Source organism: Hirundo rustica, chromosome 2 (genome assembly GCF_015227805.2).
Source record: "Hirundo rustica isolate bHirRus1 chromosome 2, bHirRus1.pri.v3, whole genome shotgun sequence".
In the NCBI taxonomy this organism is placed as follows: domain Eukaryota; kingdom Metazoa; phylum Chordata; class Aves; order Passeriformes; family Hirundinidae; genus Hirundo; species Hirundo rustica.
Window position 1 is genome coordinate 53,626,187 of NC_053451.1, and position 17,465 is coordinate 53,643,651.

The 17,465-nt window shown below is 37.2% G+C and overlaps 1 protein-coding gene across 3 annotated transcripts in view; it reads left to right on the forward strand.

The window, feature by feature from the left end:
• INTS6 (integrator complex subunit 6) overlaps window positions 1-17,465 on the forward strand; it is a 39,337-nt gene that overhangs the window by 10,536 nt on the left and 11,336 nt on the right. For all 3 annotated transcript variants that reach the window (XM_040054561.2, XM_040054562.2, XM_040054560.2), the window contains exons 5-8: window positions 6,401-6,490; window positions 13,392-13,575; window positions 14,538-14,663; window positions 15,490-15,644. In XM_040054561.2, the coding sequence (XP_039910495.1) occupies window positions 6,401-6,490; window positions 13,392-13,575; window positions 14,538-14,663; window positions 15,490-15,644 (555 nt within the window). The remainder of the gene's footprint in view (window positions 1-6,400; window positions 6,491-13,391; window positions 13,576-14,537; window positions 14,664-15,489; window positions 15,645-17,465) is intronic.

The following is a 17,465-nucleotide window of genomic DNA, read 5'->3' on the forward strand; positions in this document are numbered from 1 at the left end:
GTGGCTGAGCTTTCCAAAGATGGGCAGTCTGCAGCAAAAAAAGGAAGAAGTGATGATAGTATGTGCTTCCATAGTGTCTAGAAACCATAAACCAACTGTTGGATTAAACATAGAGTTCAGTGATGGATTACTTCTTACTTGTACTTGTACAAGAACATTTAGGGGTTTAGATCATAATTGAAGAAAGGAGGTGTTAACCTGTCTTTTTTGTTTTGAGGTAGTATGCAGAGCATGCCTCAGGTTTAGCCTGTTACTCAGATCACCTCATATGAGGACAGATTTTATTAACTTGTGCCCCCTCTGCTGGCTGGTGTTCCAATTACAAAGTCACATACGAATTTACATAGGTGAGGTACTCTCTGGTAGGCTATTTTGGCCAAATACTGGTTTATAAATGTTGCTTTTATGCAGCTGAAACTATGGCAAAACCCTTGTGAGCTGTAATTTGGGAGAAGCAGTGGTGATGTTGAGAGTTGGTGTTTTCATAGTACAGTTACTGTCTTGGGCCCAGTCAAGACTCCTTAAGCATTTGCCAAACCTGTATCTTTCCCTCATCCCTTAGTTGAAGAGATGTGATATTTTACTCACCTTGGGTGTGTATATTGTTACATATACAGAGGAACTAGGTCTTCATAGTTCTTGTGACCACAATTGGGTCTTCTAAAATGTGGTACTATCCCTTGCTTTTCCTTTTTTGGAAAAAGGAAAAGCTTTTTTAAAACTTTTTTGTTGTTTTTCCCTTAAAATTTAGAGTTCTCGTCTTTTGGTTGTAGTGGGGTGATCTCTCAAATTTTCTTTAACAGGTGCTGAATTTTCCTGTTTTCTCTGAAATCTGTTGATGAGGGTGTATTCCCAACTGCCTAGTGTGAAGGAAAGGCAGAGCACAAGTCCTTCCATCTTGGGTACTGCAGGGAGAGCTAAAAGATTTCAGTACTATGACAGAGGATGCTTGTCCATACTGCAGGTGTGTGTGGACTGGCTCTAATAGTAAGAATCATCCTACTGTCCTGCAGCCCTTTCAGAAAAACACTGGGCATTTTTTCTTGGAGATGGTATAATTTCTGGAATGGGGCTTTCATTAGGTAGTTTCATGAGATTCCTCTTTGTGACTGGTGTTGTTGCCTTTGTCATGGGTCAGGCATCAAGGGAGATGTCTGGTTTGTATTAAAATTTATTTTATCACGTGAAATATTAACATTTCAAAACAGTTACCCTGTGTAAAACTCAAACAGGTTGGTGTAGCTCTCATTAAACTTCCTTCTGTGACTTTTGAAAGTGATCTTGAAATACATCTGGTGTACAAATACCAGATCTTCTACTAAGACAGAACTGTTACCACTGCAAAACTGTGTTATGTATTGAATAATCAACAGCATCAAGTGAACATGTTGAAATCTTTATGGACAACAGGACAGATGAGTTAGCTACTTTCTTTGTGCATGAAGTCCATCTTGTCAGATCTTAGTCCTGTACAGAATTTGTATGTTCTTCAGGCTGAAAGCACAGAAGTTTCTCTGACACTGAGGTGCTTCCACTTCAAGGACTCAATTTCAGTTCTAAAACAGTAATAGTAAATAAATAAAATTGCAAAGTTATTTTTATCATTCAAGTTTAGTCACTTGGATAACACTGTGATGCGGTTTAGAGGTGCTGTATTTTTCAGTCTGGCTACACAATTACCGTGCTCTTGTGGCATATGCTGTGAGAAGTCAGATTTATCTAAGCAGATGTTGTAGTGGAATTTGACTGCCCTTCTGCACTCCCCCATCTCAGCATATTCTTCTTCGTGTTCTGATAGATCAAAGTTTCTCAGTGCATTTGTACTAAATATTAATTAGGTGATAAAGTAGCTTCATCTGGGAAAACTCCCATTTAAAGACATTTTGCTTCTTATCAAGTAATAGGAAAGAATTTACTGATCTACCAAAGTTGAAAGCATGTAATTCCCTAGCACTGTAGTGCGTTACGTGTGTATGTATGGTTATGGTGTGTGTCTGCATACGTTTGAAAATCCTTAAAAAGACAAAGTAATTTTTGTAGAGTTTAATTGCCAGGTATAAAATGACTGAAATACTGTTGTGATGCCATTGTATTCAGCTGTGTTTGTTACTTGGGAAACAATTGTGTGAAAGCATAAAATACAAATGGTTCTATAGGACTTGCCAGGTACATTAATTAATTTTGAGGGGATAGTAGAAAATAGCCAAAGCTGCTGAAAATATGAGTGGGACAATTAAGAAGTTGCACAAGATGCTGCAGTTCTTATGTAACTGATGATAAGAGCAATTGCTAAATACCTCTGTGTACTTGACTGATATTGTTCTGCCTTGAGCAATGAAGGGAAAAGTCTCTAATAAATGTCTTAGACATTTCATGCTTTTGCTAAAGCGTAACTGAAGGTTCTAAGAAACAAAAAGTGAAAACCGTGATGGATTTGGACCATCTGTTTTAGTTTGAAATTCAAGTTCATTGTTTCGATATTTTTAAGCTGTTTATCAGTTAAAAAACAGCTTTAAAGCTAATAATTTTTGTCATTTTTACTTTGATTTCATTTTAAGCTATTGTTTTTGAACAATGGTTGCTTACGGATTCTCATGAGCGCTTGTGGGATTCTTGACCTTCTAAATTACAAAAAAAAAAAAACTAGACTGAAGTCAAAAATTGATATTGCAATTTTGTATTTCCTGGTCAGATATCTAAATTTACTGGGAGTTAGGGCTGATACTTCTGAAAATGAAAAGGCTCTGCTGAGATGATATAATGGGACATAAGTGTACAATACAGCTTGCAGACTTTTGTGATTTACTGAAATGAAAGCATACCTTTTAGGCATTTGTCATGATCTCAAATTTCATTTTTTCCAGTTCCTAGTGATATGTTCTCTTAAAAAAAACATGCACCAAAGTTCAGTTAATGTCTGTTTTCAGCTTCCAGTCTTTCTTGGGCCATGAAGTCTCTGTACTACTAAAAACTTATTTTTGTGGTAGCTGCTTGTTGTGTCATTTTTAATCTCTGATTTGGTGTGTTTTGGTCACATTTCTACCTCATTCATTTCTTCAGTTTTGTAACATTTCTGACTCTTAAATTAATATTTAAATGTGTGCTATGAGATAACAGTAGTCTTTATCTTCTCTTCCTGCTTGTATAATACTGTGTACTTGCATACGTAAAGACCACAATAGCTCTTGAACTGCTTTACCTGTATACTTGGAGGAAAGAAAAAAATCATGTGTGTATTAATTAGTCACACTGAGATTTGATGCTAAGCTTACTTGCCAGTGGGAGTGAATTCCTAGTTGTAAGAGCCTTAACCAGGCAATAATGTCTTGATAATTTGATACACTCCTGGCTTGATGTGAGGCTCCCTCTGAGAGCATCACACAAGCTGGGATGGCATGGGATGCATCTTACTGTGACTCTTGTGAGTGGTGTGGAGCTCAGCAGTGCTGTGCGTGTCATCTGAGCACAGAGCTGCTTCAGCTGGAGACTATGCAAAAGGCAACCAATGCAGCTGAGATCCTTTGTGTGTTGGAGCAGTCATGAAGCTGTCAAACTGTTCAAATGGAAGTGTTGTGTAATCTAAGTTAGTTTTAAGGCTCTGAATCTCTTGCTTGTTCCTTTTTAGCCAAGCAAACTTTCCCTCATATTGAATCTGAGTTTTAAGTAACTTTGTTTCCAAAAGACGTCTGTGGGGGTTTTTTGTTGTCTTGGTGCACATCTGTCCTTGAAAACACAGATTGTAGGTGAATGAAAAAATTCTCCTCCTATCTTGTTACAGGGTGGTCAGCCATTAAAACTGTAGGTGCTTCTTGCTTTTTTTCACCACTGCTACAAACTTTCAGAAGGAAAAGCAGTGTGTTGAAAAGGATTTGCTTCTGAAATAAATAAAACCCCATGCTGGTTAGCTAGGTATCTGAGTAAGTTGTAAGCAAGCCTGTTATTTATACCTTGTTATTCTGAGATGCTTTCCTCAGTGCATTGCAGAATACCTGTAAGCTGCGAAAGAGCTGGTAGTAGAGTACACTGTCACTCACTGTTCCTCTGTGCATCCAGAATAATTGGGGTGGACTGAATTAATTACCTGTGCATTTACAGTCAATGGTGTTGCTAAGTATTTTTGAAGAATATTTCCAAGATGTGTAAATGCAAAGTGGGTTTTTTGAAAGTGTATTTCTAGGGGAAGAGAAATAGAAAGTAATTTGATTAATTAGGTAGAAATAAAATTCTCCACCAATTGTTGACAAAAGTGCTGCAGTTTAGTTAAAAGAATTGGTAAGTCTTCTGGAGTTTAATTTTATGATGTCTGACTGTTGAGAGCTTGCATAAATAAGAGGGGGTTTTCTTAGAGGCATACTTGACTCAATACTGGTTTTGAATGTCTTCATATAACGATGGTGAGGAGCAGGGTCGGAAGAGTCGGTGGTTTTTAAAAATTAATGACATGGAAATTTTTAGTAAAAAATATATTTCCGTAATAGGCATTTCTACTGAAATTCTTCTGTGATACATTTTAATTCTTTTTGAAAAGAAGTTGATTCTTAGTATGTTAGTGACTATCCTTTGTATTTGTAAAATGATTGTGAAATTATAAAGGGTAGGCTGAGGATGAAGACATTTCTCCCTCAGACATGTTTCATAGGGATCTCAAGCGCAGCAACTCTTGTTTCCATCCTTATAATTTCTTAGTCATCCTAAGACCAAACTGTTTAAGGCTTAAACTTTAGATGGGAAGAAACTGAGACAAAGTATGGTAAAGGAATAAAAAAAGTTTTTAAAGATTGTAAGGAAATCCAGATAAAAGGTGTTGTCAGAGATGAAAATTATAATATTGGGATTAACCAGAATATTAATTTAGCATTGCTTATGACATTCTAAATCTGTTATTTTTATCAGTTTTCAATTCATTTTTACAATAATTTATTTGCGAGAGAGTTCAAGTGTTTTTATGGTCAGTATTCATGAAAAACATATCTAGTTACAAACCCTGCTTTCTGTATTATTTCAGTGCAATGTAATTAGCTTCCAGCTGATGTTTTGCATTTGTAGTAAACTATTAGTTGGCAGAAAAACACACTGTAACTGTTAAGAATTAAATAAGGCTAAATATCCTTAGGAAATTATTTTAATTAAAATTGAGTGGTTTGAGAGTCCTTAAATTATTTTGACTAATTGTTTAAGTTATGAAGTAGCTTGGCTTTCATGGGAGAGATTGATCTTTAATTTGATTTTTTGCTCCTTTTTTGTCGTAATGATATGCTATTTGAAAAGAAATCTTTAATCTTTTTTTTGCTCAGGTTTGTGAAAAATATTGACCGCTATAAATGTGGTGCTGCTACAGTAGTTAAACTGAATACCCTTCACCAAATATGTTTCAGACTGTTAAGTAATAGTTTTGTTTGTAGTACAAAATCAGTAGATGATCTATTTAGTGAGTTCTGAAAATGGATTTAAAAGGTCTTTTAAAACCTGTTAGTTCTCTCACCATGTTTTTAGAGTAAATCATAAGGATTCGTTTGTCTTCATAAGCAGAACTAGGCAAAGGGTTTAGTTACATTTTTCTTTGTTTCCTGAGGAAGAAAAGCAAGGCCTTGAGATGAGCAAGAGAAGAACAGGATCTACTAAACAAAATCTTGTGATGACTTTTATTCAGTCTGTTCTTAACCCTAGGTAGAGTGAAATGTGTTACTTAAGGTTGGAGTTGACATGTCTGTGGAATACTTTGGAATTTTTTTGGAAGGCACAGAAAGCTCCTAGAATACTGGCAGTAGATAAAGTAATACTGATAACTGAGCTCAAGTTTTTGCTACAGCTAGGCTAGCTACCTGTCTTGCTGGGGTCCTAGGATATCTTGCCTTATATATGTTTCTGTCTTAAGCGATACATATAGAAAGCTTATGTATTTTTCAAGTACTTGTTTCTGAAGTAGCTTTTGCATGCATGTTGAACCACTTTGATCAGAATGGAACAGGTGCTATTTATGTCAGTCTTAATACACAGAGTATTAGTTCTTAACCCAGGGGTCATGATCACAAGATACTGTGCAAATCCTTTGACTCACAGTAATTAAATCACACAAAATTGGTCCTGGAATAGGGGGAATTGGAAGTACCTTTTGAGGGGATGGTTGCTTCTCTGAATAGTTTGTCAGCACGTATTATTCTTGAAGTCCTCTGTTAACCATTCTTGCTCTTTCTTTATGCGTTCATTGAATACAGACATGCTAGATGTCTAGTTTTCCATGGTCTGACTGCAAAAAAGGCTCAGAATCCCATTTTGCTATACTATGCAGTACATGAGAATAAGTAACTCAAGTTTTGTTAGTGGATATCAGTGGCTATTTAATGTCTGAACACAGTTTGTTAAACATTTTAAGTAAAACTGTTTTGTTTTTTTCCCTTAGGGACGAAACCCTTTTTTTCTGGAGCCAGCCATAATTATAACAGTTACTGATGGAAGTAAATTAACTACTACCAGTGGGATACAGGAAGAGGTAAGATCTAACCTCTGTTAACAGTGATGTGTAATAAATATTGTTTAAACATTGATACCATTTATAGGAGGAACATAAGTGGCTCTCTTCAGAAGAATGCTCATTAATAGCTTAAACTTGCTTGTGTCTCGATTTTAATTACAAAGAATTTTATGCAATAGCACTGCAAGAAACCAAATAACTAGTTTTCCTTACTTCATGTAACAGAAACCTGTGGTACAATTGTTGGTCTCTTGAAGTAGAATGAGTTTGCTCTTTCTATCTCGGGAGTTCATGGCTTTTCAAATATGTTAGCAGAATAAATTGATTTCTATAAAGCATGTGTCTCTAATTGGTCTTGATATAAGTTTTTTTTGTACAGACCAAAGTTAATGTAGTGATTTCCCGAAGGATGTGGCCACTAGGGAGTATGTGAAACGTGCTACTCTCACACTGAGTTCTTAAAAAGGTTATAATCAAATCAGTAGTCTTTATAATTCAAGATAAGAACTGATGAAATATATTCCAAGTTCAGTCTGTCGAGCAGTTTAAAAATGAGATCTTAATATACTGGAGTACCCACTCAGACATCTGGCAAACTCAGAGGTATAGCAAATGGTGAGGCACTGAGCTATTTTAACTTACTGACTGTTTTGAATTCTTTCCTTAAAAAGATGGAAGTGGTTGTGAGGGCAAGGATTGGTCTGGCCAGCTCAGTGCCCGTTCCATGTAGTAGTAAAAAAAAAACCCCAAGAAACTACCACAAATCCCTAAGCTCATTCCCCTTTCAGGGAAGAGATTAATATCCAAAGGTCTATTTTAATACTTAAGAGAAGAATTCAGGCTTTTGCCTATGCTGCACCATATCACTGTATTTGACTGTACAGATTAACTTTTTACTTTGCTGTTCATTAGTTACACATATTTCTCCTAATAATGTATTATATTGCATTCTTACAGCACTTACAGAATTTGTCTGTATGAAAAGTGGTATTTGAGTGGTTTTTGTAATATATCTGACTTGAAGAGAGTTGAATGATCACATTATTGTGTGGGCTCCTAACAAGCATAGCTAGTTACTGAAAGGGCATTCCTGGATCCATGGTACCAAGTAGGTTATCTGTATGAAACCTCATTTCAGTCATGTTTTTTTTTACCTGGAAGCTATTTTCAGATTAATTCTGTGATTGTGTGTAGTCCAAAATACTGAGTACAATAAAGTAGTGTGATACTTTTAGTCTTCTGTAACATACAGTGCTGTTAGCAGCAAAATACTGTTTTGAGCAATCTCTTATCTGTGCAAGTCCTTCCTTGAGGAGAAGAATCTCTGTTGTTGGATGGCTTGTAAAATCTGGCACTGGCCCACTGGAGTGAGGAATACCAAGGTGCTCAGAGAGCGAAACTAATAATCTCTGGGTAGAGGGTGAGAACTGGGTTTGTTCAGTCTACAGAAGAGAAGACTTGGGAGTGCTTTACCACCCTTTGCAGTGCCTGAATGGGACAGAGAGCTTGTCTTTTGCTGGAGGTACCCAGGGCTGAGATGAGAGGCAACAGCTGTTGCAAGTTGTCCCATTGGAAATTCTGATTGGATATCAAGAAAGTCTTTAACTGTGTGGGTGATCAAACACTGGACGTGTTGTCCAGTGGTTGTGGAGATGGTAAAAGCTGCAATGGACAAGGCCCTGGGCAGTCAAAAGCCTCTGGACTGTATAACTGTCATGTGTTCCTTCTAGCCTATGCAGTGGTATAGGCTGTGTTTCATTTCCTTTGTTACTCAAAATTATTTAGGTAAGAAAGCTGCATTAGTAGCTAAGGTCTTTCTCTTACAACAAGAATCAGGACTTTTACAGCCAGCCAGGTTTGGGGTTTTTTTGTTCCTTTTCCTTTTAATGTGGGTACAACTTCTTCATCTCAGTCTTCACAAGAAGACATTTTCCTAGTCAGGCAACCATTTGGTCATACATTCACATCTTTAAACTGTTGTAACTTAGGTTGGGAAAAAGGATTTTTCTGATTACTACATTAATCTACTAAATTTAGACTTGACTCATGAATAGTGCTCACTGATAAGTGTGTGCTACAACAAAGGTTTGTGTCATGATCATGTCAAATTTGGCCCAATGTCACAATTTTGTGTTTATTAAATTACATTCTAGAAATGCAGAATTTGCTCTAATAATAGTGAATTAATGTGGGGATTTTTATTACAAGTAAGCCAATGTAAAGGTGCCTCCAGAAGGCGAAGTGACTGCTCTTCTTCCTGCAAGGCAAAGGGCAAATTTGAATGCTTTTCTGTATGTGTGCATTGGGTATATGCTTCATACCCAGTAAAGGGTATGATTTTTTTTTCCTTTTTTTTGCCATAGGTGTACTGGTAGGACCATTCTTAGCCCTATCAAAGAGAAGAGGAACAAAGCATCGAAGGGTGCTACTTCAGTCCTTCAGGGCTGATTTTTTTCTGTTGTCAGTGTGTGTCCTATTCATAGGAATTTTTCTTAGTCTGCCTTGAGCGTCCTTTACAGTTACCTCTCAAGTTAGACATGCAGAAATGAACTAGAATTAGTACAGGAACACCACCCTAGACTTACAGAAGTTCATTGCTCCTCTTTGGTTCACTAACAAAGCTTTTTCAGTCAATTTCAAATGTCTGTTTGTTCTTTGCATTTGACTTTTGGGAGGCTTTTCAAAGTCGATGTTGGAAGTGATCATATCCCACTGGCTATGGCAACAATGTTTTTACATCTTAGCATCGACTGAGGCAGTGTATTTTTAGGTCTTTTAAGACTCATGTACAAGAGAACCAACGATGCTGGGCTTTAATGTTTTGTTGGGGTTTTTTTTGGAAAGTCTGGAAAGCCAGCATGGAACCTGGAGGCAATTTTTCTCAAAGCTTTGTCATTCAGATGAATATTTGCATTCTTACCAATGAAATTAGTTTATCACTATGGGAATACTTTTCATTTGCCTTAGTGTGAAGCAGTCAAGCTTAAACCCTGTTTCAGAGCTCTTACTGAATTCTTCAGATGTCCTGTTCCTTTGTGGATTTTAAAATGGGTGTTGCAAATAGAGCCTTACCCTTCAGTGAGTGCTGCTTTGTCTCTCATGGGTGTGGTTACTCAGACTGAAAACAGAAATTATATTGTCTGTGCAATTTTCTCCACCTGTGCAAGTCAGTTACACTTTCAGTTCTGTCCCTTCTGGCACTGCTTTTTAATGCATCTGTGCCAATGCACTGTAAAGTGCCAGCATCAGTTCTGTGTTCTGGATAGCTTGTTGACCAGACTCTTGCCTGGACTCTCCAGTTCCAGTCAGAACTTGAAGAAGGGATGGGCTCCTATTATTCGTAAACCATCATTAATTAGTCTCATGTTATGAATTCCTTATGGAGTGGCTTTCACTTCTGGCCTGGCCTCCCAAATTCAGTCTTAGCCCTTTCTTCATCTTTTGTTAAGCAAATGTTTAAATGCTTGAATTCCTCTTCATATTAAGAAATACATACTTTTCCAGTTTTACAGCTGCTGAGCTGTGTTCCCTTGTCCTCCCTCTACCATACCCTCTAAATAGCGCTAAACTTGTCTGCAAGGCTGAAATGGAGTTATTAGCATATTGATAAATGATTAATCAAGCAAAGTATGAGCAATGCTGCTTGGTTTCTGTATGTTGCCATTCTCCTGATCTTAAAGTTACAGAAGGCTTACAGGAGCCATCTGTGATTTTTGAGGCTTCATCCCACAGCTGTTTTGCATTGTCACACTGATCCTTCCCAGAGCTGATCACTTTGCATTGCACTTGTAACAACTGTGACAAAGTGTCACAGCAAGGTTTTGCTGCTTATGCTTACTGTCAAGAGTAATCAGGAACTCTAAATTCTCTATTGCATTTTTTATCATAGTTCCTCCAGTTAAAACATTTGATTTCCAAACAATTCTGCAAGAAATACGTGGCAACTATCATTAAATGTATGTTCCCATTCTTTCTCATCCTTATTATTCCTGTTAGCAGCAGGTTTTGGGTTCACAGCACTTGACTCTGAGCTCCAGAGCTCTTGATGTGTAACTATCAGCTCAGTGAGTACTTTGTGATGGCTAATGCTGGCTTTGGAATGGCCAAGTATATCATGACACTGATACGGTGTGTCAGTTGACCTTGATGTCTTTATGATCTCCTTGAGTTATCTCTCATGGAAGAACAATTTGTGTCTTTCTATATGTTATAACTGCATAGGATTGGGTGGAAAAAGATGGGAATACATAATATTGTTGATAATTGTAAGCAGAGTTTCTCAGTCTGTCAAGAGCTGATGTTCTCCTCTGGGCTTGAATGTTACCTGTCCTTAGTCCTTTAAGGATGAAAGGCTGTGTTTGCTTGGAATATAAGATGTCTTGTCCATTTTTGGGTACTAGAAGCACATGCAAGGAAGGTTACTTGCTGATAGATTTTTTTTGCTTTGTTTTTCTTTGTACAAAAAGAGAAGTTGACTGTAGGCATATTTTTGTATAGTGCTTAGTCTTCTGACACCCTTTTATGAGAATTCCCAAGATGAAGCTGCCTGTTATGTAATTACATGGGTATTAAAACTTAAGCAGTGCTATTGGTACTCCTTTTAATATGGCCTGCCAGTGCAGAGTGTGCTAATGCTTAGCTAGCTTTTTCCATCCTAGGTAGTCTTTAGGATCTTATTTCCCCCCCTACCCAGGATTTTAGACTGTGCTGCTTCTCGTGATTGCATAAATGTAGGTAGAAGCAAGGACTGAGAATAAACAAACCTGCTCAATATTAACCTTGTACTGAAGCGATCTTCTAGAACACTCTTATCTTCCACCCTCTCATTGTTCTGAAATATTCCAGTTGTTTTAAAGGCAAGAAGAGTGGCATAAGGTGCACACTGATTGTGTAGTAGCATTATCATTGTGGCATTTGGGAATGGTAGGGCTTCTGTGTGCTCCTACAAACGAGTGATGAGATGAAACAGCTGGTTTTAGTACTAAGCTGGGAGGACACTTGTCTATGTAGAGTCACATGTTGAAGACCGCAGCTGGTAAATAACCATCCCTTAATTAATTCAGTCTACCTTTGTATTTCATACTGCTTGCTGAGAAAAAGGAAAATGTGTGCATGCCTTCATATTAAAATATGCGTAGGGAAAGAACTGAAATGCAAGATGTAGCATTCTAGGCTCATCTTAGTTTCTGCAATGTATGCAGTTGCTATGGTAATACAATACCAGTTTAAAAAAAAGGTAACTGGAAGTGACAAGACCAAGGTGCTAATGTCTGTGAATGAGGTGTTTCGAATCTATAACTTTGCCAGTATAAATGTTAAAAGATGATAAATTAACTGGAATTAAATAGTAGGAAGGAAGGTGAGGACATTTGACTTGATGATGATTGCTTTGCATTTTGTCTTACAGTCTGAAAACCTTTCTGATAGTAATATGTGCATAATGCAATGGCCAGCTTCTGACTACTTTTTGGGTTCTCTCCATATAACTAGCTGAGCCAGTGAAATATTTTGTAGCTTGAGGTAAACTGAATTTAGGATACTGTTGGTTGCAGGATCCAGTGGGATACTTTATATATATAAATATACATAGTAAAAGATACGTGTATATGCTGCCCGACGGAAAACAATGCTGTTACATAGGAGTGTTTTGCAGATCAAATATACTCTTTGGAGATAGTAAATCTTCAGCCAGATCTAAGTAGGAAAACTTGAATGGCATTCCTTAATAGTCCGAAGTGAGGATGATGGAGTGCTTGCAATTCTTCTTACAGTCAGGCTGTTAACTAAGAATGTGGCTATTCTTTTAACTTCTTTTAATTGAGTTTTCATTGTCAGGCAGTCTTGGTGGCTCTTTGTGTAGAGGGGAAAGAGATTCATGTCAAACAGTTATAAACCAGCTGAGCTCCCTTTGACCAGTTTTGTGTAAAACACATTGGAAGCATTTGGAGAAAATGGTTCTGTTCTTACATGTACTCTGTGCTTGCATAAGCAAAAAGAGAAATTCTGGAGGAATCATCAGGTGTGCTAAAAAGTCCAAAATATTCTGATTCTTGGCCATTTTTTTGAGTAGTTTTGTCATGTTTGTTCATAGCTTTGAGATTGTATCAATAAATTGATTGCTTTTCAAACATCAACGTATGTATTTTTCCCAGTATGAGATGCTGCAGTTATGTAAATAGAAGTAGCTGCAGTATCTGGTTTTGGAAATCAGGTTTTGATGCTTTTAAGCTATTTCTTAAAAACAAGCAAACAAAACCCATTTTTTTAATGGCTTTCTGTAAATTCTCTAACCACTATGAATTGGAAATGAAGGCAATATATGAGTGCTTGTGTGGATTTGCATCGTTTTGGAACAGACTCTAGTATTTCTTGCTAACATTGATCTGAGGGTTGAGAATTGGGAATTTTTTTGAGCACTGCATGAGAGAAAATGAGGACATGTTGATTTTGCTTCAGCATGTGGGCTTCACCGTCTTGTATTTGGTGTGCTAATGGAACTGTTCACAGTATTTGAATCATTGCTTTGGGGTTTTTTTCCCCTCTTTAGTTGCTGCAGTACTTCAGGTGAAATGAAAATTTTTCTTGTGCTGACAGTGTTGTCATCAGCCAGGGATGTATGAAATTTTCTGAAACTTGCAGTTACTTGTTGTGAATCTGTCCAGGGCTTTTGTAGTTCAATGTTTGGATAAGTTTTTTTCCCCATTAATCTGTGTGAAGTCTCCAGATGCAAAAAGAGCATCTAGGATCTTCTGGATGCCTTGTGCTGTCCTTTAGAGGCTTGTCTCATTTTTGTTAACAAGGTATTAAATGTGTGTGGAGAGAGAAATGTGCTTATATAATGTAAATCGCCATTACTATGTAACCTGGATTTTTGTTTCTTTTAAAAGCTGTGTATTCACAGATTGACATTCCTTTCCAGCTCCATTTACCTCTCAATTCCCCTTTACCTGGAAGTGAGTTGACTAAGGAGCCCTTTCGATGGGATCAGAGGTTATTTGCTTTGGTTCTTCGTTTGCCTGGTATTACAGCCCCAGAATCGGAGCAGATGACAGGGGTACCTGTGGATGACTCTGCTATCACACCTATGTGTGAAGTCACAGGAGGTGAGTGCCCCTGTTTCCTCTGACAAGTCATTACTTTCCAAACTGTAAATTAATTCAGTTTAGTTCAATTAATTGTGTGATTCCATGTCATGGTATAAGGATTTCTAAGTTCTTTCAGTACTTGTAAAAACTCTCAAGCCTGATATAATGAAACTAAAGACACAGCATTAAAGCTATACAGACAATTAAATGTAGCCTGTCTTGGAAGACTGAATCTACTTTCTTCAGAAATGTTTTGTAAGAGAGCTAAGAGAACTTTTTTTCTACTACACCTTGATATTGAAATAAGAAATTGTAGTAATTGAGTCTGTTCTTCAGTATAGTTTTGGTAAATTCCTGTCATACTCTCGTCTAAAAAAGCCAAAGTGAAGGAAATGGGTTGTTTCATGTTTTTGCCTCCAGAGCATGCAGAATGCCTTTCAGAATGCATAATAATTCTGCAGAATTGATACTCTTTCACTTTTAGATCATACTTTTAGTATCTTAGAAATCATATTCCAGATCAGGCACTGAGTTTATTATATTTTTAAAATGTGATGATTCTTCTGATGTGTCAGAGGGGATGTGACAGAGAGGAAACACAGGGCTTTGAAAAGTATTCTGAAAGGATTTGATTCCACTGCTTTCTGACTGTAGCTGGCTGTACTGGCAAATGCTTTGACTGAAATGTGTGGACAGCTTCAAGTGTTGATGTTTGTCACAAGGGGGAGCCCAATTTCCATGAATGCCACCAAGAATTTGAGTTGGGCATTAAGGGTCTGAAATAGAAACATTTCCAGTGAGGCACTTGTCAGTGCTTCACTAGGCTGCCTTGCTGCTTAAACAGAGGGAGTGCTCACAAGAAGTTTCAAATCAGTGATCCACACAAAATCAATGTGTGTGGTGGTTGAGAAGTTTTCAATGATCTGAGTTTAAATAAGGGCAGAAACACTGAAGAGCTTTAACCCTGACTTTCATTCTAGGTCGATCATATTGTGTGTGCTCTCCAAGAATGCTGAATCAATGTCTTGAGTCATTGGTGCAAAAAGTGCAAAGTGGAGTGGTGATAAATTTTGAAAAAGCTGGACCAGATCCCTCACCAATTGATGGTACTTGAATTTTTTTACACTGTAGTATCAAAAAACAGGGATGACTGTCATCAATGAAACTTAATGAAGTTAATATAGTAGTTGCCAAATCAAAAGGGAAACTATTTCATTTTGAAAGACTTAACTACAAAAAGGACCTACCTGTTAATTCTGAAGTTCTTTGTAGTGTCTCAAAATACTGGCTGTAGCTGCCAGACATCTCTGCATTTGGTCAAACCACTCAGGTAGTCTTAAATGCATTTGTTCATGTCAGGCATAATTAAAGGGATTTATGGGCTTTAAGCAGTTTTCAACCAACTAGAAATGTAAATAACATGATATGGAAAGACCTGGGCTTATCTTTTTTTCTTCAATGTAGAAAAGTGGCTGCGTTAAGAGTTAAAATAGCAAATACACCTATGTGGCATTATTCATTCTAAATGGCTTAGCTAAGTCCCTCTTTGGATGTTACTGAGAAGTTTGTGAGAATTTTTTAAATTTTACTTTGCTGAAATAAAAAGGCCAGCAGTATTAGTCATGTATATCACTTCTTTAATGCTTGGATTTGAAGGTTATCTGTTAATGACAGTGGAGGAAAAAGAATCATTATTATGAAAAGCTCCAAACAGCTGCTTTTCTGGGCTCTCATCCTGTAAATATTCAATGCTTATTTGGTTTCTCAGTTTTTGCAGACATTCTTACTAACAACTATCTGCTATTCTTAGAAATAATATAAACTGCAGGAAGGGTTTCCCCGGGATTATAGGTCGTTAACTCTTCATAGAAGTTATTTAATACTGTCCTTGAGTTTTAACACTCTTTGACTCAAAGCCTTTTTCTTCTGTAGATGGGCAGGTGGAGATATCCAGACCCTTTGGACCCCAACCTTGGCACAGCTGTCACAAACTTATCTATGTCAGACCAAACCCTAAAACTGGGGTTCCTATAGGTCATTGGCCTGTTCCTGAATCCTTTTGGCCAGATCAAAATTCTCCAACACTGGTATGTACTGAAAAGCAAAGGGTTTGTGCATGCAGGAATATTCCAGGATTTCCTATTCACAGAATTTTTTTCAAGTCTTGACATACGTATTGCGTTGTAGCAAATGTGGAAGCAGTTTGTCCCCAGGAGTTCCACATGCAAGCTTATCCATTACTGATGAGCAAATAACATGGGGTTTTCTTTTTAGTAACTTGGAAGCATTAGGAAACTGCCTGTAACAGATTTTTGACCCAGCACATGCATGTAAGTGTTTGTTTGGACCCTGTTAAATATCAAGTTGTGGCATTTGGTAAAAGCCTATCGAATTATCTTGCCTCACAGAGGCTATTAATAAAAGACAGCATGATCTTGACAGTTTGAATCCCTGTGATATTTCTAGTTTCATTTTAGCAAGTGAATATAATTTCATCTGCTGTTGTGCAGTGTAGTCACACCTTCAATTTATCCAAACTGAGGAAGCTTTTGCTTTTAAACTAATTTATTAAGAATTAATTTATTTGTTCTTTTTTACAAGATAACGTATGCCACTGCCTTTTGGTCTGAGAACTAATCATTAGTATATTTTTGTGCATTTTTGTGTTTCTGTTTATATTTGAAATCATTGAAATTGAAATCCTGCAGTGTCTGATAGTTACCTACATTTCATGATGATTTTTATTGAATTTTTGTGTGTTTTTGGTATGAAACATATGTACTGACCAACACTCACTAAATTCTGGTAAATTTTATCTCTTGGTTAGAAAACAGATGAAGTCCTTTGAAATACAGGTTGTTGAGGAGTGATCAAGTATGAAATTTTAGTCATATTTACAGGTTTTATATTTTTGGCATCTGTGGCCACATTCATTAAAGGATATAGATGTCCTTCTGAACTACAAGCAAGCTAGCATGTATGAATAAAAGTAGATTTTCTGAAGTTGTTAAAACAGACAAGTCATTATGTAGTGGATATTTAAAGACTGTTCTGTAGGAGGGCTGGTCCTGTGTATTCCTTGTAGTCACCATCAGTAGCATATCTGCCTCCATTTGCTGTGTAGAGTCCATACAGTTTGCTACTCCAGATCTTAATCGAGATTAATAAAATAGATCTTGCCAAGTGAAGAGTTGTTGAATTAAATCTTCTAAAAACCTGAAGTTGACTTACTCAAATGGCAAAAAGATGAGATTTTTCTTTCCCTGTTGTCGTGTGTATGGCTCTCTAACTACAAAGCACTGTCATATACAGCTAAACTCTTGTCGACACCACTTGAAACTCTGCGTTGTACCTTTCTCGTGCAGTGTTGGGGAGCTAAGTTGCTGATAGTGTTTCAAGACTTGTATTTCAGTACTGTTCCAACACAGCATATATTGTAATCGGTGTATATGTATGTAGCATATCTTGTCTGCTTAAGAGCTCATAGTTAAGTACTTGACTTTTCCTGCCTGTTACCTGATCCACAGTGGAGTTGTCTCAAACAGTTCTATCAAAAGAACTGAAGTCTGCTGTGGCTAATGACACTATCAAGGCTTTCTTCAATGTGTATGAAAGTCTACTAATAATTGTGTTGGGAGATCAACATATAAATGGCTGCTTCAGCTGCTCAGAAATAGTTCTGCTGTCCACCAAAGGATTATTTTTGGACTTCTCAAATCTGAGTAGTCAGTTTCTTCTGCAGCCTTTTTATTCCTAGGTTAACTTTGGTTGCTTGGTCAAAAAATCCACCACAATTATTTGTCATATTCTTTGAAGGGAGTTGTTTTTCCTCCATTTTGTTGGGCCTCCTGTTTTGTGTCCAGTTGGAGAGCCCAGGGTGGAGACACTCAAGGCAAGACCAGCTCTCT